At 36.4% G+C, this 24,027-nt stretch overlaps 1 protein-coding gene across 10 annotated transcripts in view; it reads right to left on the bottom strand.

Moving 5' to 3' along the window:
• Pak3 (p21 (RAC1) activated kinase 3) overlaps positions 1–24,027 on the bottom strand; it is a 255,810-nt gene that overhangs the window by 64,634 nt on the left and 167,149 nt on the right. For 9 of the 10 annotated variants that reach the window (XM_047535566.1, XM_047535569.1, XM_047535571.1 and 6 more), the window contains 3 exons: positions 10,006–10,106; positions 3,940–4,093; positions 2,266–2,303 (listed from right to left, as the gene is read on the bottom strand). In XM_047535566.1, the coding sequence (XP_047391522.1) occupies positions 2,266–2,303; positions 3,940–4,093; positions 10,006–10,106 (293 nt within the window). Of the gene's footprint in view, positions 1–2,265; positions 2,304–3,939; positions 4,094–5,264; positions 5,310–6,879; positions 6,943–10,005; positions 10,107–24,027 lie in introns of all 10 variants that reach the window. The other variant, XM_047535572.1, reaches the window with a different exon arrangement.

Below are 24,027 nucleotides of genomic sequence, written 5' to 3'. Positions count from 1 at the left end.
AGAGACAAGCGTCTGCTTCCCTTTCCCTCCCCAACTTAAAGTAATCTCTTTTCTCTACATTCTCATAGCAAATAGATATATTTAATAGCATACTAATAGATACATGTAATACTATATATGTAATAGATATATTTAATACTATCCATATTATGTTATGCTTCTTTATGTTCATACTTATTTACCCTACCAGACTGAACTCCAAACTTCTAAACTTATGTTAAATAAGAAAACATCTAACTGTTTTATATCCAAAGAACAAATCCATTTTTTTCTGATTTAATGGAATATTTTGTCCATGATGTAGACTTAATTTTAACTAAAAAAATTTTTTAAAGAACAACATCTAGTTCTTGGTCAGGATATTCAGCCAGGATTGCACAAGTATGATACTAATTAAATTAAAGGAGGTAAAATATGTGTTGATAATGGAATGTTGACATTCTTTCTTACTTTCCTATTTCCTCCCTTTTTCTGTTATTTTCAGTGTGCCCCAGAAAGCTCTCATGGCAAAGAAGAAAGAAGAGGGGAAAATAACTAGTTGGATAGGAGGACCACATTCTGTCGTGTTTTGGATCATATGGTAATTCTATTTTTAATTTTTGAGGACCTGCCATACTATTTGTTATGGTCTAGATATTAAGTATCCCCTAAAAGTTCATGTGTGAGATGATGCAAGAATTTTCAGAGGTGACATGATTAGATTATGAGAGGTGTAACCTAATTAATGAATAAATTCAGTGATATGTATTAACTGGGTGTTAACTGTAGGCAGGTAGGGTATAGCTGAAGGAAGGAGGTCACTGGGGCTGTGCCTCTGAGGTTTATAATTTGTCATTGGTGACAGGTTATCTCTCTCTCTCTTCTAGTTGCCATGTTCTGAGCTGCATTCCCCAACCATGGCCTTCTGCCATGATATTTTGCCTCACCTTGGATCCAGAGTTATGGAGTGAGTAGACCATTAACTGAACCTCTGAAACTGTGAGCCTAAATGAACTTTTCTTCTAGTTTTTGTCAGGTCTTTTAGTGATAAAAATACTAACTAAAACTAAAGACTAACTAAATCTTTACTCTTTTCTTGTGATCTACTATTGTCACATCCACCCAGGGTGATTTCGAGCAGGTCAACAATTTTCCTCTACAAAAAGGGAAAATCAGCTTGGCCATCTATGATTCTTTGGATAAAAGAATAGGAGACTTTAGCTAACATCAATTATTTTACTCCTAAAGAAACGTGTGTCAGGAAATATTTTTAATCAGTATACTAGAATGAAAATTCGTAGAAAAGGAAATCTTGCCTGAGATCATTTTCTCTTTAATGTATGTGAATATGATTTCAGATACCGTAGCACTTCCAATAACTAGGTTACATATACTCCACTTATTTCTTCAATAAATCTACATGACTTTGGGCAAACGTAGATTGTGCCTCAGTTGCTGGAATAAATGACACTAAAATGTTTTCATGTTGTGACCTTAGACAAGTTATTTTCCCTGCAATTCCCTGGCCTATAGGGACTAAATTATGTCTTATAAAGCAGGGACCAAATTATGTCTTAACTGAGTTGTAGGAAAGATTAAGCAAGTATGAAATATTGTCCCACATTGTAAGCATACATTGTAAGTATTCAATCAAAATAAGTTGTTATTAATGTTTTTTATTTTTAAAAGATTCTATACATGAGAAATAAAAACATTTGTCCATATAAAGGCAAACTAAGATAAATTTTTACAGTATCTTTATTTCTAATAGCCCCAAACTGAAAATACTCTGCAAAGCCTTCAGTGGGTGAATGGTTAAACAAATAATGCTAAAAATCATACCACGGCATAATATTCAGCAGTAAAAGGAACAATCTAATGATATACAAACTTGGATGAATCCTAAAATAACTGTGCTGAGTGAACAAAGCCAACCCTAGAAGGTCACACAGTGTATTATTTCATTTATGTGAAATGTCCACAAAGACATATATTTAAAGATGGGTGGGAATGGGTGAAGATTAGTTGTAATCAGTCAAAGGAGATTTTACTGGGGCATGGGAGACATTCTAAAACTTGATTATGGTGATGGCAGTACAGGCACATAAATTTACTAAAACTCATTGTACCCTAAAAATTAGGGAAAATTTATACATCTAAATTATACCCTTAAAAACTGTTTTGTGAAGATTTTATATCTAAGAACTGGATGTATGCAATTATATTCTATCAGATCTTAGGAAATCCTGATCATAAATAACAAAGAATCTTAAATTTTTCACTTACCGAAGGATGTGCTGCTATGTATCCATGTGCACTTTTATCTGAAAAGTGAGAACAAAAAGGTTACCGTTGTTTCATGAAGACTACCCCATTTAGAAGCATAGAAAAAAGTCTTTGACCAGAAGGTCATTCTTCAATTTAGTACTAAATAGATATTATGAGAAATGACATATTTTTTTTCTTCAAATAGTTCATACTATTAAAAGCTCACCATGTTCTTACCAAGTCATTTTAAAAACTGTAATGAAAGCCCGCAGGTCTTCAGTGAACTTCATCCATAAGGAGGAATGTCAACATTACTGACTCCTAACTGTTATGATTCTATACATGTATATCCATGATTTATTTTCTTTCTTTCCTCCCTCTGTCTCTTTCTCCTTCCTTTCCATCTCTTCCTTCTGTCTTCCCTTTCTAATTTCCATCTTCTCATCCTCTTCTCCTCTTTCTAATCAGTCAGTTTCAACAATAGAACATTCAGAAAACATGGTAAGTTTCACTCAGCTAGGTATAGTGCAGTAACTTTGATACTGTTGAGTTTTTCTATAGTTGCCAGGAGTTCATATTTTTAGTCAATTCAGCATCTAGAAATAAGGTACTAAACCGCAGTGACTACTTGGAATAAAAAAACAAACTCTGAGAAACTAAAGGGTATTAATGGTTACACTGAAATGATTTCTTGTATGCATTTTCAGTTCTGGTAGGCTATGGTTCTAAATAGGAAACCCACTCCTGATCTCTTAGCATTAAATATTCTTTAATGTGTCAACAGAATCTCTTAGGCATTTTACTCCACATGGAACACTTAGCATATGAATTGCCGTGTGTCTTCAAGTCTGAGCATTGATATTTAACATAACCAAATCCGACAATCCTCTACTTCCAAGTACATCCTTGAACCATTCTCAAAGAGACCTCAAGCTTGCCCTATGTTAAATCTAATGGCAATACACAGGAGGTCCTTATGGCTGGAGTACTAATGATAGCATTCCCTTCTTTCTTTAGATGTTAAATTGTCCTGGATAGATAATCTAGATCATCTTTCTCAAAATGTAAAAGTATTGTTTGGGATTAGCTTTTTTGGTTGTTTATAGTGTGCATTTGAACATCAAATTCCCAAACAAAGGCCAGGTCTACACACTAGCAAATTAAGCCACAATTTGGCAGTATGATTATTTCAATCTTTTTAAATATTAAGACATAGTTTCTTTTTTTTTTTCCAGTCTGATTTTGGGATCTGATCAAAGTAACCTGACAGACACAAAATTTGTTCTGTGTTATTGTGGTATAAATAATTGAGTCTAAGGGATACAATGTATTTCCGGAGACTATGGTTTGGTCCAAAACCTCTTACTTTATGGAACCATAACAGGTCCTGATCATAAGATACCAAGTATCTTCATAACAGTGAAGAGACAAATCACTTATTGCTCATTCAAGATAACCACTACTACTTTGCTGAACAATTTCCTTACTTGGGTTCTACAAACACCCAATTAAAATAAATCTGCTAACATCAAGCCCAAATTCCAATTTGTCTTTTTGGTTTACTTACAGTGAACCTATTCAGATAAGGTATTAGAAATGACTTCAAAAGTTCTATAGATATTTTGTTCTAATCATGAGATTCCAAGATTGGAATGAATTCTTCCTTTTTTGATGCACTAGAATTTCTCTTACCTCCTGATGTAAAGCTCATATATTTCTGGTTGTTGACTGTCTCTTTGGAATCATAGAATTTGAGAACATCTAGAACGGCTTGTGGGTTCTTCTTTTGTTCCAGTTTTGTTATGTTGGAGGTTTGGAGTAATCGTGCCCATTGCTCAGGAATTCCCTGTGGACAACCAAAGGGAAAGAATGGCAGCTCAGAACATTCGGCAGTGGCATTTTCATGTTCCAGTAAAGTTCTTCACCAAGAAGCCCATGCTACCTGTAGGATTACACTTGGGAAACTGAAGTTACATTCTAGATTTAACGTTAGTAACTTAATAATGCAATCATTCTCTTCTCTAATTAAAACACAGGTAAAACTAGGATCCAACTTAAAAAGGGTGGGTGGGAGTATGACTGTGATAGAAAAAAAAAAGCGCATGAAAATCACCTCCATATTGACTCTGCTCATCCATGAAATGATGTTTACAGCTTAGCTTATTTTGTTCTGGTGACTCAGGGCAGACATAGCAAGACTTCTCTAAATTTGTGCACAACATAGTATAGTGCAGATCAATGGGTTTTACATGACTGGAATAACATAAGCTGTTTCTGTGCATGTTGCAATCAGAATATGTTTTAGAATAAAAGGAAAGCCTTACCCTTGGTCAGTTTACACTTTGTGATTACAAAATGCAATTTTTTGGGACTAGAGCTTTAATATAAAGTCAAATTGGGAGGAGACCAAAATAGAATCGTGGAGGAGCAATAACCACTGAGATGCTAAATAGTAACATTAATGCTGCAATGGGGATTTTCCCTGCAGCTTTCTCCAGGGTAAGCCTCCTCCTCTCCTCCCTCCCTCCCTTCCTCCCCACTTCATTCATTGGTCACATAGAACCTGGGGACTATGAAAACCATGCCAAAACCTTGTGAGAATTTACAATAATCTGAAGCATTTAGAGCAGAGAGGAGGGAGTATTTGAAAATCTTACCAAGGAGAATTGCAAAAAATTACAGAGAAGTTAGTTTTGCATTAAGCATCCAACATTCTTTCCTATATGTTCAGCCTACAGATGTCCCCATTTCATAATTGTCCAAACTCCAAGAGCAACTTGGAGAGAGAACCAGACACACTATTCCTGAAGTGCATCCAGGCACAATTTATGTAGCTTTGTCCTATGAAGTCTCGGCAAAACAATGTGTGACGTGGGCCTCCAGAGTTTGGGAATGACAACAAAAAGTGAGATAAGCCAAGCAACAACTCTACTGCACACACATGAACCTGCTGCTGCAGTGCTATGACATCTCAAAGAAGCACTTTGATGCAAGCTTCTTTTGGGCCTGTGACGCACCTCTGGGAGCTTCCCTGGGCACATCTGTGAGCCATAGAGATCTGGCTGTAATGGACGTAAATAAAGAAAGAAAAGAAAGTTAAAACAGAATGTGGGACAACTTAGAAGGTGGGAGGAGATGAAACCAATGGGTCTGAATGGGGGGGGTCCCTTTTAAAGTGGGGCGGTTATGAAAATAGGGAGGTATTAACTAAATCAGGGACAGGACAGGCTACAGGACAACAGATTTAAGAGAACAGAGAAAACGACAATGTTCCAAAGTTTGGAATTATAATTCCACTTTTGGCTTACTTCATAAATAGCAATCATAAGAATTTTCATTAAATGATTGGAGGAATTACTAAAAGCAGAAACATGAATTTGGAGGGAAGAAGAATGGCATCATGAAAAGTTTTGACAATAATTTGTAAGTTGTTTTTATAACTTGGTGATCACAGGTAGCCGCCAATGGCCATGTGATGAACTTACAAATTTCAATTCCCAATTCTGGTTAATCAATTTCAATTTCACATTGAGAGTGTCTCTCTGGCTAAAATTGAGAGAATGGATTTAAGGCAGTGCTGAATTTTTGTTCTCATTGATGTGATTCTTCTGTATTTTATAGCTAAAGTCATGGCTGGCTTACAGAAAAATAGATAAAGGTTGTTCCCACACAGCCAGACTCTATGTTTAAGATTCTTATACATTTAAGACTGGGGAAAGGGAAAACCATTTCATTTCAAACCATATATGAATAATTTACATTTTAATACTACAGTTTCAAATTCCCACTTCCCACAAAATAAGGTCTGATATAAGGTAAGCACTTTGTCTAAAGATATTCAAATGCTACAGAAACATGCTTTGACCCAACTGGTTTGATTTGGGATATATGTCCTTGATTCCTGGCATTTGGGGTTACTCCAAGCACAGTGAAACAACACTTTTACATGCATTGATCACGCAGTTTGATGCTAAAGCCTTAAGCCAAAAATTGGAACTCAGGAGCCCATGCATGATCCCAGTTCTGATTCTAAGTGCAATTAATAGCATTTGGTTAATACTGTAATGGCCAAAGGAGTTAAGTGTTACAAATCCAGGTATGCATTGCACATAACCACTAAAGCAGACTTCACTGGCATGATCATTACCATATTCATTAGAATATTTGCAGTTAGTATACATCCCCATGGCACTTCTAAACTTCTGTGTTTATAGTCATATGATCACTAGACAGCAGAAAAAAAATGCTGTCAATTGCAGAAGATCTTCCAGACAACTATACTTACCACATAACTACAGTGCTTACATAATTTCTTTATTCTAAGTTGAGACAAACCAGTTTATCAATGAAACCTGACACTTAAATTTGAATGTATGCCACAAAGGCACGTAATCAGAAAGCTATCTCATTACTCCAAATTGAGGCACTAATCCCGAAAGTTAGACAGCTAATGGAGACCTAAAAGCATCAGAAGCAGGAGCACATATCAATTCCTAACCATATATATATACTACATCAAGTAGATGTACATCAAGCTGGGGATTGTCCAGTGTAGCCCAGGAGAATGGCAGCATGATATAACAGGCCAAGCATTATCTTATCATAAGAAAAGATAATTTATATCACTCATACCATTTTTCCCTCTGATTGACTTGAAGCGACCGTCACAGGTCTAGAGGTCTGGAAAGGGGAGTTCTGAAGTATTTGGGACAAAAATGGTAATATAAAGGGTAAGGACTTGTAATAATTTAATACCAAAAATCTCACCTCCCAATCTAATTTTAGCTTCAGCATCCAAGTATATGACCAGATAAACAAGGTTATATAGACCAATCAGCCACAGTGTAATCACCAAAGCAACACACCAAACCAGTGTCCAAATATTCAAAATAGCAGGCCCTTGTAAGACAACTGGATTAGACAATTCAAGAAATTGCTAAAAATTCAACCTTTACAACAACAATAATCAAATTTAGTGATATGGTACCTCCAAAACACAATGACTTAGTGGTACTGTGGCAATTAAGACCTACTAAATTCTACCAATAAATGATTTTTAAAAATTGTATTATCATTTGGCATTTTAAAAGTTAAACATAAATAGTACAAAAAATATAAATCATATGTTAAGATGGTAAAATAGGCAGAATTTGGCATCTTTAAAAATTACATGTGGGCAAGTAATTACAAAAGATCATCAAGATGACAATAAAAATGCCTCACATTTCTACATTTATCTTGTGTCTGTCTATATATTTAATGGATTTCTATCATCTGGCTCCATTGAAACATTATTTTATTTAAAATTGGTTTCGGTGGGGATCATTTGGATGGGTTTGTTTATATCAAACTATCTTTCATGATTGAGAAGACTGCCCATATATCTCACATATCCCACCTCATCCCTCTCTGACTAGTTCATTGGGTTCTAATTAGCAACAAATTGAAAATGGCTAGTGCTGCAGTTAGCAAGATGGTGGTGATTCGCTTCCTTTCATTTCCATTCAGAACTCAGAAACAACAACAACAAAAAGATAAAGATGATAGATTGCATCATAAGATGGCAGGTAAGTAGGGAAAAAGTGGAAAGAATAAAACATTGGAAGGGATCAATATATCATATGGGAGAGCTAGAGAAGAAAATTTTCACATCAGAAAAAAGAAAAGAAAACTATGGAATGACAACAATAAAACTAAGAGAAGTTCAAACAGAAGAGAAACAGAGGGAAAAAGGGTCAAAATTGAAAATATAAAATTCTAAAAATAAAATAGGTGAGTTGTTAGATAAAATTTCTAAAAAAATTAAAGGTTTTTCCTGTTTCAAATGTCAGAAAATTAATTATAATCTCTTTATGATTTTTTAAATATAAAATTGTCCAGATTATAAAAATTACTTTTATCTGATGGGGATAATGTAGTAGTAGTATTGATAGTGAGGTTATAGTTCTAAAAGTATCTAAGAGAATATTCTTTTTTTTTCTATACCCAAGAGCACTTTACCACTGAGCTACATACCCAGTCCTTTTTACTTTTTATTTTCAGATAGGGTCTTGCTAAATTGCCAAGGTTGACCCTGATCTTGGCATCCTCCTGCCTCAGGTTACTGAGTTACTGGAATTGTAGGCATATGCCACCACATCCAGCTCTTCGAGAATATTTGGACAATAAAACAAAGGTTCTGCTCCAGCTCAAACCCCTTTGAACAATGTCTCTGACTTCGATGACGACATTTGTTAAATCCTACCTCTCTCAATTTTACGGTGTCATTATTCCCTAACACTCTCTTCTGCTCCCTACTGAAAACACAGAAATAATTAGTCCACACCACTTTATGAGGCCAAGATGTTTACTGTTTGCATTTCATTCTCATAGTTTACTTCCAGAATTGAACAAATAAGATAATTTGGCTGTCAATTCAATAACCTTATTTGCTTCTCCAAATCAAATTGATTTGGTTCTTTTTCTTATCATTTAATCATATGACATAGTCCATTCACTAACCATCATGTTATGAGACATGAAATTTAACTGTTTGATATTGACATTTCTTTCTTGTTTGACAAGCCAAGATCTGGTGGTAATGGGTCTATTAAAGTTTTTTCCCCAAAATTTATTAAAAATTACTCATTGTTTCAGAATGCACATGTTGATTGAGTTCCTTATTAGCAGAGAAACAAAAAGTAGTTGATCTTCTTGGAGATGTATTTCTAGCAATATCTTTTCCCTCATCTTTCTAAAAAAGGTACCAGATCTTTTTCCTGAAAAAATATAAAATGGCATAGATCTGAGATCTTGTGCTCTATGTTCACTACATATATCAAAGAATGGTTTGATCTATAGCTATGGTGTATCCACAGAATTCTGATTGGTATTTGCTATTGATATTGTGTGTGTGTGTGTTTGTGTGTACGTGTGTAAAGTAAGTACATAACCACTAAAACAAACATGACATATCCATCAATATTGCTTCTTGAAACATAGGGTTTGTGGTTTTGAATATCTACAAAATATATCTATTAATAATCCTAATGTTGTGCATGGCAGCACATGCCTATAATCCTAGCAACTCAGAAGGATCACAAATTTGGGACCAGCCTTAGCAACTTATTGAGGCTCTCAACAACTTGACAAGACCCTGTCTCAAAATAATAATAATAATAACGACAACAACAATAAAAGACCTATGGATGTACTTAGTGGTAAAGCACCCCTGTGTTCAGGTGTGTCCCCAATAAAAAAAAAATACAAAAAAAAAAAAACGGAACAAAATAATAAAAATAATCTATGTCCTTGAAATCAAAGGGAAGAACAAGTCAATTTTACAGAGCTTTTTGGTTAGTGCAGTTAGCTCATCTGTGTAATTCAGGTCCCAATGTTAAGCATGAATTATTCACACCGACTGTCTTCACTGGCCAAATTGAGTAGATGATTCTCTGATTCACTTTATTTAATAAAGAACAGGTTCAGGCAGGGTCTCCTTACCAAGACTACATTTTCTGTGCCATGGTAAATTAATATTTTCAACTAAGTTGAAGACTATATAGTAGTCAGACATTTTTGTTAAGCTGGACAAAATAATTTTGCCAATACTGTTGCCACTTCTACTACATCTATGATTGTGTAGGCAAATTCCATTTTTCTTGGAATCATCAAAAACATCGAGTCTGACATTTGGGGACATGGTAATTTTTGATTGACACCTAATTTTATAAAGGAATTTTTTCATGGCTTACAGAACAAAATAAGGAGCTTACTTACAGTGAATTCCCCGGTGACTGCATCAAACCCCACATGAATCGTATGCTCAAAGTCTGAAGGAAGAGAGATCTCTGGACGTTCTTTCTCTTTCTTCTTATTGGCTAAAGGCAAAATGTTAACATGCATTTATTTGGGGTATAGTTTTGGCTTCCAAAGCTGTACAACTAGATTCATCAAAATAATTTTAACATTGAAAGACAATTGATTCCAATACAATTTTAATAATACTTAACTCCAGAAATTCCAATTTTATTTGCAGAAGTGGATGAGATTTAGATGAAAAATATTATGTTCAAAAATTTTTTAAATTCCAAAATTGAATTCAAACAAAACCCCCATTCAGGTGGATTTATGTCATTTACCAATCTAATGAAGTAACTGACAGGTGTGAGTGTATTGTGTTTAACTGGGACAAATGATGAGAAACTCATTACAGTCAAGTCAAGCTAAGGCTTAATATTAGAAAGAAAGAATAGAAAAGTACTTCAGCTATCTATAAAAGTGTTATGAATTCTTTCCATGTTAACATTAGCTAAATATCAAGCAGTTGGAACTTTCTTAATTTACATGTTTAGATTATTAAGTATATCTTAATCTTCTTGGAACAAGATAGTATTACAATCAATGATGTTACAAATCTTTCTCTGTCTTTAAAACCACTTTTAATCATTTCCCACACAGCACATCCCTAGTAAAAATTACAAAGTGGTACTTGTTACTGAATTAATTTTATTAGCTTTCAAAACCTCAAATTAGATCTTTGGTTTAGTTTTTCTAATTCATAGCTATTTTTCTATATCCCCATTATATTCTGTCATATTAGCCATTTGAAATCATTGCCTTTCTCAAGTAGCAGATTTTTCACTGTGACATAATTATGAATAAATATATTGGTAGTTAATAAATCAAATGCCTTTAAAGATAAAATTGCTAAAGAAATTAAATTAGGAACTATAAGGAAAGTAATGTATCTGGAAATGATTCCCCAAGGAAAGTACCATGGAAACATTCTAAAATGGTATCTAGTGGCATCAGTAAAAGACATATCAGCAGATTTGAGCATGTAACTCTCATGAGAGTGCATTTCACTCTGAAAAAAAATAATACTCACCTTCCTAATACTGGGCAAGTCAGTGTGAACCTGGTTTACCTAGTTGAAACTAGATGTTCCCTTGTCCCAAATTACAGAAAATAGGCAATTAACTACATACAGATTACTTCAGATTACTTACTGGTTTTGTAGGTTACATATGATAAATTTTACATTCAAAACATTTCATATTCAATAACAGGCTTATGGCTTCTTTTCTCTTTCCATTCTCTTTCACTGCTCTATATGTCCAGTCAGAAAACAGAGATACGGGTCAGTAATATGGAAATTCAGGTAGTCAGGAGGACTATGCAGAATCAGAAAAGAAAGTTTGGGGGCAGAGGAACAAGAGCCACTCAAATCCTTTACCTGGCATGGAATACATATAGGACTCATTTTTAAAAGTATATATACCATCTAACTTAACCTCAGCACAGATTCTGTTTTTACAGTAAGTCTACTTTATTAATGAATATTACATTAACACTGGATTTGAAAGTTTGATTTTATTCCTAGTGCCTCCGCATGTTCATATACTACAGTTACCATTTATACTTGTTCAACCATCATTTTATTTGCTCAGATAGGCACATCAAACAATCATGATTGTTGCATCCATAAATAGGCATGGCTAACGACCTCTCTTTCCACTTCCTTGACAATGTGGTCTTCCTTTCCTCCTGCCTCAGTGATCATTTTTTCTTTGTCATTGCTTCTTTCTCTTCTGCCTTTCCTAATGGAGGCTTTGTCCTTCTGTAATCCTTTCTCTATACTCACTCCTCCAGGATTGAATCCAGATACTAACTCATATTAGGGAATTCCCTGATTGTGTTTGACAGGGGTAGAGTCAGACACTGTGGGATGAAACACTTCAGATAATTTGAGAGACAGGCTCATTTTAAGTAAAAACAAAAAAAAATAACAAATATAAAATTTCTAGGGTTCCTATTAGGGTTTTGAAAGTCCCATGCAAGTGAGCAACTCTGATGAAGTAGCTACATACACTTCATATTAACCAGTTCTTCATAACCTTTATGGGGTCAGTCTACTGTGAAATATCTGAATAAAGCTGCAAGACTTATGCAAAGATGCAGTAGTACATATTTTGCATATACCTTCAGAGGTTCATAATTCTCCAGGACTCCATTTGAAGAGCCCCTACTTTGATCTAGATCCCTAATTCTTATATCAACTTGCATTCATATCCTCTATTACCAGCAAATAAACTCTCCCAACTTCTCTGTGAGTACTGGCTACACATTTGACTCACTCCTCTTGGGCTGAGTTATACCCAGAATTGGCCTTATGGTGTTTCCCTAGAAGGCCACCTGATTACCAGTCTATTACCAGACCAATCATACCATTCCGTTCATTAAGGGTCAAGCATAACAGAGGCAGGAAGCCAAACTCATCTTTCTATGGTTCCTTATCTCGAAATGAAACCACCAACCATCCAAATCAGAGGAGTAAAGACTTAGACCCGTCCTCTTTTGGGGACTGTAAGCAATGAAGAAATTGTGATTCCCTTCACCAACATATAAGTTAAATAAAAATAATACTAAAGCATAAAAAATAAGGAAGTGCAAAACATTTTGATGTTACTCTCATGGTTAATGAGTACTTTTAAAAGCTATATATCCAAAATCATAAAGTTTTGTATCTTGGATGCCCCTGATTTCTTGGATAACATAAGTATATGCTTACTCCAGCCACGGGGTAATTCAGCACTGGCCCAACAGCCAAAACCAAAAATTTGGGAGTCATTTTTGACTCCTACTTTATTTCTACATTAATTCTTCACCAGTTCTTTCCATTGTATCTCCTAAACTTGTCTTGACTCCATTCTTCATCCTTTCATCTCCACTAACCACTTAGTCCAAAGTAAGGCATTACTATTCCTCTCCTGTTATCACTGCCTCCAGATCACATTCTCACCTTTAAGATCCTTAAACGTGCCACCATTGCCCTACCAATATTTTAAAAGTTCATGCTCCTTAGTATGATATCCAATGACCTGCAAAATATATTCCTAACTTATCTCTCCAGTCTCTGCTCTGCCATGGAACCCACTATGCATACCTATCCCATGTTCCTTAAATAACCAGGTTCTCTCATATCTCCGAGCTTTCATAGATGCTAGAGCAAGGCCTGGAAAATCATATTTCTTACATCCTTCTTCCAGCTTTGTGTAGATTACTCCCTTTATCTTTTATTTTTCTGGTGCTGGTGATTGAACCCAGGGCCTTGTACGTGCTAGGTAAGAGCTCTACCACTGAGTGACATCCCTGGGTAATCCTTATTCTTGAAGATGCATTCTCAGGTCTCCATTCCCTTACTGTGTTCCCTTTGCAGACAAAGTTAAATGCCTTTTCTTTTATGTTCCCACAGAACTTAACAGTACTTGATTGTAATTTTTTCTTTCCATACCTATCTCTTCAGCTAAAATTTGAGATTCTCACATTCTTCATCACCTGCCTTGGGTCTGCACACTTAAGAACAATTAATCTCCACAATATTATGAGTAAGTTTATTATGCTTGTACTACTACTGGTTTATGGATGAGGAAACTAAGACTTAAGAGAGGTTAAGCCATATACCCAGGTTACACAGCTGGCAAATTTCAGAGGCAAGATTTAGACCTAAGCCCACTACGTCTCTACAACCTAAGTTCTTCATAGTTACACTACTTATTACTCGGTAGTATTGAAAATTAAACAGAATTCAGTCTTATCCTTCAGTAAATTTTAGTGATTGGTGCCTAGATGAGAACAGATTTTTGTTTTATTTCTTAGGAACACTAAATTGTCTTTCTCTCCCCAGAGAATTCCAAGGATTGGACGTTTATATTAAAATTCAGCCTAACATGAGTCTTAAGCTAAAACCCAGGCTGATTAGCTATAGGTTGGTATTTACATAGAAAGTAAGCCCAAATTGGTATCACTTTCTAAGTGTTTCTCTAATATTCTATGGGAACCCAGAACTAAGCCATAGATTGCTGTTTGAACCACAAATTGCAAACGACATTTGGCCTTGGGAACCTTTGGGTGTGCATGAGTTCTGGTGGTAACTCTAATCTCTCCAGAGTCTCTTATTCAGACATTTCTCTATTACATTACCTTGAAAAGAAAGAAAAGCCTGTCTAGTTAGCTATCATCTTCTCTATATCCCACTCCAATATTCTGCCTTCCGTCTAGTGGCTAGAACTTGTCCCATTAAGAACAAATTCCCCTACATATTCAACCTCTTCAGTAAATGTTCTCTTCACATCTTTCCTATCATCTGAGGAATTATTTCTAAAAGGGAGGAAGAGGCCAGAACCCTACCCCCAGATATTTGAACTGTCCTTCGGGGTAGGCCCAGGCATCTTTATTTTTTTAAGACTCCTCAGGTATTTCAATTATGTAGTTGGTGTTGAGAAGTACTTTAAATCTCACTATCCAATGAGAACAACACTTCTTCAGATAACCCTGGTGGAATCTGCATCCCATACCAAGTCATTAGGCTTAGGGTAATGGGGAAGGTAGGCTTTCACCCATTTCATTCCAAATTCTTGACATCATTACTGCTGAACTTGACTACAAAATCCTCTCCTTTTGAGGTTATTGGCAGACACTTTTTTCTCTTGCCCATGTCCCTGTATCCACTGAAGAGTTCAGCTCCAAGTCTTCCCTCCTATACTCTATGCTGCCATCACTGTGTGAAACATAAGATATAAACAGACAATAAATGGGCCCCTCCTCAACACTCTTTCCTTAGGGCTGCTTGACCTCCCTCAACTCTAATGAACTTTACCTCCATTCCACTTCTGCAATCTACTCCCATGGCCATCCTTTAAGTCACTGGTTCTCAACCAAGGCCACAATTATAATAACCTGTAGAGTTCCATAAAATGCCTGTATCCAGAGCTTACCTAGAACCTACTATATCAGGATTTCTGGAGTCATCCTGGACAGATGACTTTTTAAACTCCATTGATGAGGTGTAGCTAAAATGGATAACCATAGCTGTTCTGGGTCTTTTTTTTATCCAAAATAACCCATTAGCCCCTCCTCCCCTACTATCCTGCCAACTTTCTAATTCTTTTAAGCCCCTATTCCTATATTTCTTTTCTTTGGTCTCAACAAAGCCTCCATTCTCTCAGCTCTCTCCTAGCCTAGACTTTATTGGTCCATCATATAAATTGTTCTGAAGTTACCACCCTGACCTGAAAACTCTCACCCTTTGATGAACTTCTGAAATTGTCCTGCAAAACCCTACCCTGATGGAATCCAATCATGAAATTTCTCCACTTCTACACTAAGGTAATTGGGAGTTATTGGGGAAAAATATCACATGGCCATATGGCTTGGTGTTTGTTATGAAGATCATAGACCTCATTTGGGTCACTAATGGTTCTTAGCAATATTTTCCTTGCCCCTTGCCAACTTCCTTTCCCAAACCCTTCAGTAAATATTCCAGAATTTTGCTATTTCACTCAAATTTCTGCTGTACCCTATTCTCCTTTACTTTTAGCATATAATGTACCTTCTACTTCATAAGAAAAATGATGGTCATCAGTTGGAACTTCTCTGATTTCAACTTCTCTGCCCTCCTATGCATTGATAGGCATCAGTAGCATCTTATCTCCTCTCATTCCACTGAGGGTAGGAGCCTCCTTCCACCTAAGGTGTCTATCTCCACTGGTGCCCTAGGTCCCAGTCCTCTCACTTCTCCAGTGAGAACTACATCCACCTCTTGTTTCTTCAATCTCTCTCTCCCTCTCTGATTTTTTTGGGCTTAAAAGACATGCGAAGATTTCTCTTGTCCTTAAAAATTAAAATCCTTCTGCTTCCTCACATCTTTCTCTGTGTTACAGTCACTCAGCCTTTTCTTCTTTAGGTTAAACTTCTTGAAAAAGCATTTTAGATTTATTAAGCTCTCACTCTCCAAACCATTGTGCTGACTCCCTGAAATCACAACTCCTCCTTGACCAGGGGCCACTTTTCAGTCCTTGAAACCATTGTCATCTCAGTCAAAACTAACATTGTTAACCACATACTTCTTGAAACAAACTCCTCTGCACTTTCTTTGGCACAACTCATTCCTATGGTCTATTTCTACTTTTCTGGGTTTTCCTTCTCAGTCTCATGTGGCGCTTCTTTCTTGTTGACTTTTTAAAATAGCATTCTCCAGGAGTTGTTCTAGGTACTCATGTCTTATCATCAAACATCTCTCCCTTGGATCATCTCTTCTACATGCATGGTTCCAATCACCATCTACAGTAGTGACTCCCCATATGTACTTCTGACTCTGACCTCTCTGCTGTATCCCACCCAACCCCCATGTAGTTAACTGGTTATTGAACATCTCTATTCTATTGTCCTACCTGAAAGAACGTGAAACTACAACTCCCTCTTTGTTTCCTACCTCATCCTTCTCTCATAATGTGCTTAGTCACCTACTTGTATTAAGTCTCCTTTCTACATATTCCCTCTGGGTTTCCTCTCCTATTCTTAATGATACTGGCCCTCAGTCCATTGTCATTTCTCACTTGTATAACACCAACAGCCTGACTGGCACCACTCCACCATGAATACATTCTTCCTCCTGTAGCTAGAGTGATATTTTGAAACACCTATCAGATATCATCCCTCCTGCTGAAATATTCCCTCCATTTTCTTCAGAAGCAACTTCAGAGTTCTTAGCATAGGAAATATAAATCCTCCATGATCTAGTCCCATACTATTCCCATAGCTTCATCTCTCCCTTCCTCTCACACTGACTCTTGGCACTGGCTATTCTAAACTTCTTGTAGTTGTATTCATAGAAACGCAACCTGCAGTAGAATCATGCCTACCACTCCATAATGCTGTTCTAGCTGGAATGCCACTCACTCCTTACATGGCTAGCTCTATTCTCTTTTCTAAGACTCACCGCAGTTCAGTGGTCACCTCCTCCAGGAAGCCTTCCCTATAAGCTCCTCCCTCCCTTCAATCTTTAATAGATGCCCCCTCCTTGGGGCTCATTTCTGTTTCATACTTACCACACTAAAATCTATTGAGTGATTTGTCTTTGTCCCTTACTAGACTCTCGGTTACTTAAAGGTAGGGGAACTGGGACTTATTTATCTCTCTACATATACCAGCACAGTACCAGACTCAATGTTTAATGAATAATGAACAAACAAATGAATGAACAAATAAATAACCTTTATATGAATGAGACTCAATATATGGAGACAGTTGATGCTTATTTGCTGTGATGCATTCATGAATGAGGAAAAAATGACCTGCATCTGCTAAAAAGGCCAGGGGAGAAGAGAATATGTTTAATAGTTATTTTTGTAGTTGAATTTGTTGGTGGCATTGTTGATGTTTTCCCCAACTGACTATATATTCATTCAGGCATTCATTCAGTATATGCCACATGCATATACTAGCAATAGAGCTGGGCAGAGGTCAAGGTACAGCAAAGCAACCAATACTCCCCCAGAGGAAATCCGTGGATGGTGCTATGGTTGCCTACTGAAAGCATTTTAGAAAACTGTCACCTGAGTTTTCCTTGTTGTCGGTGTTCCACTTCGCATCTTCCCCTAAAATTCCTGGAAGTTTTGTTGAGCCTTCTCATTAGCTGTCATATGGTCACAGTCCAAATTACTTTTTAGAACTCTTTCTAACTCCTTCAAAACAGAGCATGCAGGAAAAGGAAAGGAATGACAGAAGACAGACATAGGGAAAGCTTTCCTACGTAAATTTAGTATAAAAGCACAAAACAATAATTATTTTTTTAAAAGAGCAATGGAAAGCATACAAAATGTTGTGCTCTTTATGACATAAAGTGCAACATATAAAGCCACACTAATACAGAGAGCTAAAAGCAAAGTATTATATAAAGCATATTGTTTAAGTGCAGAAAGAATTTTTCCAAAAAACGAAAATACACAGACTGGCTAGTTCTCCAAGGCAAGCATTCGCAACCCTGGCTTTAAGGAACAACAACCCCTTGCTAATATCTCAGCTTTTTTTCCTTTGAATCAGTCAGCAAGTCTGTCAGCAAGTATAGATTGAATTATGCATCAATGTGATGACCAGCTATGCTAGATGATTCATTAGTAATTGCAAAATAATTGGGGAAATAAGCATAACAAATAAAAAATAACAACCAATAATATCACACAAAAGAAAATTAGGTGCTAGGTTGTGAAGAATAGAGTGTAAATGCTTTAGCAAAAATGTATGTCAAAAGGAAAAAAAATCACAGAAACCTGATGGCCAGTCAGGACTTACTAGAGGAGGCAGGACTTAAGAGATTAGTCATAAAGGCTAGATAGATACAGAAGGATAAAGCATCTGAAGTATGAAAGCAGAACAAAAGTTTAGAAATAGGAATATATATAGCAAATGCTGTAGAATTGACAAGACAAGGGTAAATAGCAACAGTCTTGGAAATTAGAAGGAGAGGAAGATGAAATTGGAGATAGTAATAAAAAATGTGTTTGGATAGGTTTTCAGCAAATGGATGTTAATTGAAGGGGGTTGTACACAGACCATGGTGGTGGCAGGCTTTATGATGGTTACTATTTCTCTCAGGCTGAAGAGAAGGAAGATGAGTGTAGAATGGGGAGACAACCTACCACTGTATCTGTTGCCTTTAAGATCTCTAATTGGGGGCTGGGGTTGTGGCTCAGTGGTACAGCGTGTGCCTAGCATGTGAAAGGCACTGGACTTAGTCCTCACCACCACATATAAATAAGTAAAAATAAACGTATTGTGTCCATCTACAACTAAAAAAATATCTTAAAATAAAACGATCATTATTTGGGCATTTTTTGTAAACTGTGTGTGTGTGTGTGTGTTTGTGTGTGTGTGTGTGTGTGTGTGTGTGTGTGAAAGAGAGAAAGAGAGAGAGAGAGAGAATATTTCTGCAAGTAGATTGAAAATCACTTGAAGATAAGAAGCCTTTCCTCATATGTGGTATCCCCCACAGCACAGATTAAGGCATATAAAAGCAGGCACAAATATTTTCTGGGTGAATGATACAGCAGTTAAAGCATGCTCTATGTTCCATTATATCTGATTTCTAAACTGAGAGAGCTAATAATTAGATCTGTGCTCAAAGTCAGCATGCAGTTCAGATTGATGTGTTGCCTAGTTGCCCCTGTGTCTCTACCATGGTCTTTCAGGGAATCCGTAGAGATAAAGGAGGTCTAATAAAGCATTTTGTTAGGAGACTTATACTGGAGCTGATGGGGTTGGATCCCCCTATCTTGACACCAGAAGCACTCCTCCCTCTCCCTGCCTTTTGTCCTGCTTGTCCTGCCTAGTTACAGTCTGTATTTATGCAGTGTTACATAGTCCTCAAGCCAAACAACTTATGCAGAAGACGCCAAGCAACTTCTGGCATAGGTGGTGGGATGGTGGGGTCAAAGATCCATCAAATTTAAAGGTCTGTTTTTCAGCTCAATATTCCAAAATTGTGTTCTGGAGAAGTCATCTTGGAAGGATATAAAAGTATTTTTCAAAGGCCATCCATATTCTATGGGTGCCAACCTTCATTTTTTCTAACAGATGTTCCTTAGCAACTTGGTGAATCTTTAGTTCAGTGATAGATACTTTTAGTGGTTCATTGGTTTCTCTGTCACTAGGAGACTGCTAGTCAGTGTCCCACAAAGGTCATTTACAAAATGTTGTCTTTGTGGCCTACAAGAATGAAAATGCCTTAGTGTCTGCTTAACTATCAAGAAGTTGAATTAAATACTGAATTTTTGCCATTTTTATTTTTCAAAAATATCATTCTCTTCTATCCTCTGATTGTAGATCATAGGGCACACTGTGCCATAACCCTCTAGAATGAACCCTTCTGACACTTTCCTTCTACTTGGGTAAAAATAAGTGAACAGTAGTCCTGCAGGCAATGTCAAGAGGTTGGTGCGCCTCTTGAGAACAATAGTCTCAGAGAGGCAGATTTCTGTCAAGGTTCTAATCCCTGACACATCTGCTCTATGAACAAATATCCTATTTGGGGTGCAGTATAACCTAGGACCCACAAGAATTTCTTACCTCCTGGATTGATGGGATTTACCTTTTCCCTTACACAAGGGAAACATTAATTCTCTAGTTTTCACATTTTGGGGACAGAATATCATTGTATGGGCCTTCAAATTTATTTTTCCCATTGAAAATATGTGAAAGTATATATGGTAACACAATGGAAAATTAGGCATAAAACAGGTTTTATTGTTGACTCTAAGTATTTAAAGAAATTGTGTAGTGTGAGTAAAAAATTTTAAAAGAGATTCTACATAACACATATTTATGGCTTAAATCTAGCATCTTGGACAAAACATGTACTGATTCTGAAAAGAAAGGTGTTGATAAAGTGAAAAAGAGAGCCCAGATCTCATTTAAATACTATATTATGAATGAGTGTAAGGGGAGGGATTGATAGTTGACTCTTGTGTTCTATTTCAACACAGTTCTTTAATATTTCAATTTTTGTAAGCATCAAACATTATTTTTGTAATAGAATACCATTTAAAAGCCCCCACCAAATAACACAAAAGTTGAAGAATAATTACTTTCATTTTTTTACAAAGATTGGTTACCTCCTGCTAGCAAGTTAGGCCCTCAGGAGAAATAAAAGACAAAGGAATGACTACTGTCCTAATTGCTCATCCACCTACTTTTCCCATGCTTCTATTAAAACTCCATTTTCAACATTCTGTTGGTTAAAACCTATTTTCAGCACAAGTTAGGTTTCCCTCATTTTTGGTAGTGGTATATGTTCAACCACTGGACAAGGAGCTGGAAGATATAAATTCTAGGTCTGCCTTTGTAGAAGTCATTTAGCATCTCTGAACTGCCTTCTGCTATAAAATGGAGATAATCCCTTCCCTATCTCCATCAGAGGACATTTGAAGAAGTAATTGATATGAAAGTACTTTAAACATTATAATATACCTGTAATGGCCTTTCAAAATTCATCTTCTCATTAGCAATGTTCTAAGTAACAAGGTGACTATTTGTTGGGAAACTAATCTGCAACTTTTTAAACCTAGCACTTCAATCCTATGAGTGTTGTCCTTGGAAATATAACTACCAAGAAAGAGGATTGAACTTGGTTGTTTTAAACATTCAGTGTTTTGTATTGTAATATCATTTATTATGTTGGCAAATCTCAGAAGTTTATACTAGGGAAGGCCTGCAATGGAAAGTCCATTATTCACATTAATCCTAAGAGACCCAATGCAGAACCTAGAAAATTTCACTCTAATTCATAGCATCTAATTAGCCCATCTGGAATTTTTTGTGTTTAGTTCCATACCCTCAGGAGGAATACTAAGTCCATTTTTTCCTGCCAAGTCTTCAGTGGCTATGGAAAACAGTGAATATAAATAAAATGTCAAAGTGGTACCTGATTCTGCAAGAGCAGCTATAAGGCTAATTCATGGTTTGTATGTTCCATGAGGATGATGGAATGGAGGAAAGGAAATGACAGCACCATGTGAGCCCTTTATTCACCTTCACTCATACATGCAGGCAGCCATCACCTTCAGTAGTATCATCTTAAGAAACCATTCAGCAAGTGCAATCATTCTGGGATATAATTAGGAAATTGCCACCTATTGATCTCGTTCCAGGAAACACATTCTGACTCCACTCTCACTTATGCCCAATTCACCCATGCAATAATTTCAATGGAAAATGTTTGGAAATAAGAGGCAAAGATGAGGCAAGATCCTAGCTTGATCGACAATGTGTAGTTTTACAATTTTGAGAGGGGAAAAAGACCTCATTTCCTCTAAGGAGGAAAGCAACTTCATATCCTTTAGCTATTGTCACTATTTCTCTCTTTGCAACACTTGATTTGAATGTGTGATATAGTGCTTTTCTGTCTTTTTCTCTCCTATCCATCCCCTGTATTTTCTCCACCTCCTGTAATATTCACAAATATTATTTCCTCCTTACCTTAGTGTATATACTCCCAATCCCACATTCCATATTTCTCCTCAATTTGACTGTTTTATGGTTTAAGTGGGCTATCATATTCATGTCACATTTCCCTGTTTTATGGCCTTGAAGTGAAAGTTCAGGCCCTGGTAGATAGGAAGAGGGCATCCTTATCCCACCTTCTTCTCACTTAAAAAGTAGACTTCTAGAAGTAAAGGAGTAGATAGGAGGCTCTTCTCTTGGAGGACAAGCAAGAAGTTATGCTCTCCAGGCTTCCCAAAGGACAGGGCAATGGTCTGTGCAGAGCACTCTGCTCGGCTGTATGGGTTACATTTGGAGAAGCGAGAGGAATGCAAGCATGATTTAAAATGCAGAAATTTCTGACATCTGGCTTTCTGATAACAGAACCCTCAATTAACTGAGACTCCACACTTGCTGGTGAAATGAAATCACCTTGGGCTACCTCAAGATCCCGAAGAGATCTACCAAAGAAAGATTGCATACTGTTATCACACTAAGTACATTTTATTGTGTTTAGTTAAATGAAAATTAGTAATGTGCATTGACCAAGACATTTGATTAACAAAAACCATAAAGGATAACTGCAAGTTTTCTTTAATGTACTTGTTATACAGCAGTGCTTCCTGCTGTGTGGGGTATATAGAAGATGACATGCTCTGGGATTAGAACAACAATAAATATTCAATACATTAACAAAACTATGTACCACTCTAAGAACTTTTTCACATGTATGATCACAACCCATTTAGAACCTCAACATTCTAACAAAAGCAACATGTAAGCCTATGAAGCGTACACTCCCAATGATAATAACCCCACAAACTCCAAACCAAATGTTAGCACATCTCTATTGTGAATGCTGTCTCATCATCAATTCTTTAAAAAAAAAAAAAAGAAAAATTTTTCTTTCTTTTTCTCCTGAGTGGTGGTTTTAAAAACCCCCTTTTCTGAAATTCAAACACATTTCAAAGTACACTGCAATCTTCTTAAGGAAAATGAAAGTCATTACTGGCTTAGATGCTAGGAACATAGTATACCACATAGTCTCTTTGTCACAGTGTGAAGCAATATAATATAAGGGTTTGGAGGCACAAAGACTTGGGAGATTCCTGGCTTCTATCCTTTGCTAGGTGATCCTAGGCTATCTATTTAAATGCTCTGAGCCTCATCAGTAAAAAGGGATGATATAGAGTTGCTATAGGGATTAAGATTGAGTACATGTATAGTACCTAACCACAGCTTGGCACCTAGTTACTAGCCAGTAAATGGGTGATCATTCCCTATTGTCTTGATTGATTCATACACAACTATCCCCTATTATGCTCAGGAAGAGGGACCAATCCATCATTCCCCAGCTCACCAGTTCCCAAATCTCTCTGGATTCCCCACAAACAAAATGCACATTAACTGAGTTCTCTACAGACACAGTCCTTCGCAGAGCATTGCATGTATTTCAAAACATACCTAAAGCTCAAAGCAGCACAAGACACAAGACACATAAGCACACTTCAGAAAACACAAATGTCACACAGAACATGTCACCTCTAAATGCAGCCTCACTGCTTCTTTCCAATATGTCCCTTCCAAGTTTCAAGTCCTTAATATGATCATTTGTAGAGACACTATCCCATTTTCAGATTCCTGGCTGCATTCATTTGCCTCATTGCCTGTTCCTTATTGGTTGATTTATTAATGTATAAATATATTTATTCATTCATGTATGTATATCTCACCTTGTTCCAAAATAGATGTCAGGTGGTTTACAAGAAAAACACCAAATATGACATGATAGCATAAATTCAATGTAGGAAAGAAAGTAAAGGAAAAACAAAACAAAATCAAAAACTCAACATAGGAACATATAATGGAGCCTAGAAGACAGTTAATACAAAGTGCATACATACCATAGAGTCCTTTTACAAATGCTAAGCATGGAACACACATTTGGCTCCAAACTTTCCAGTAGTCAACAAAGGAGAAACC

This window comes from Sciurus carolinensis, chromosome X, assembly GCF_902686445.1.
Source record: "Sciurus carolinensis chromosome X, mSciCar1.2, whole genome shotgun sequence".
NCBI lineage: Eukaryota > Metazoa > Chordata > Mammalia > Rodentia > Sciuridae > Sciurus > Sciurus carolinensis.
This window is presented reverse-complemented; position numbering and strand designations above follow the sequence as displayed.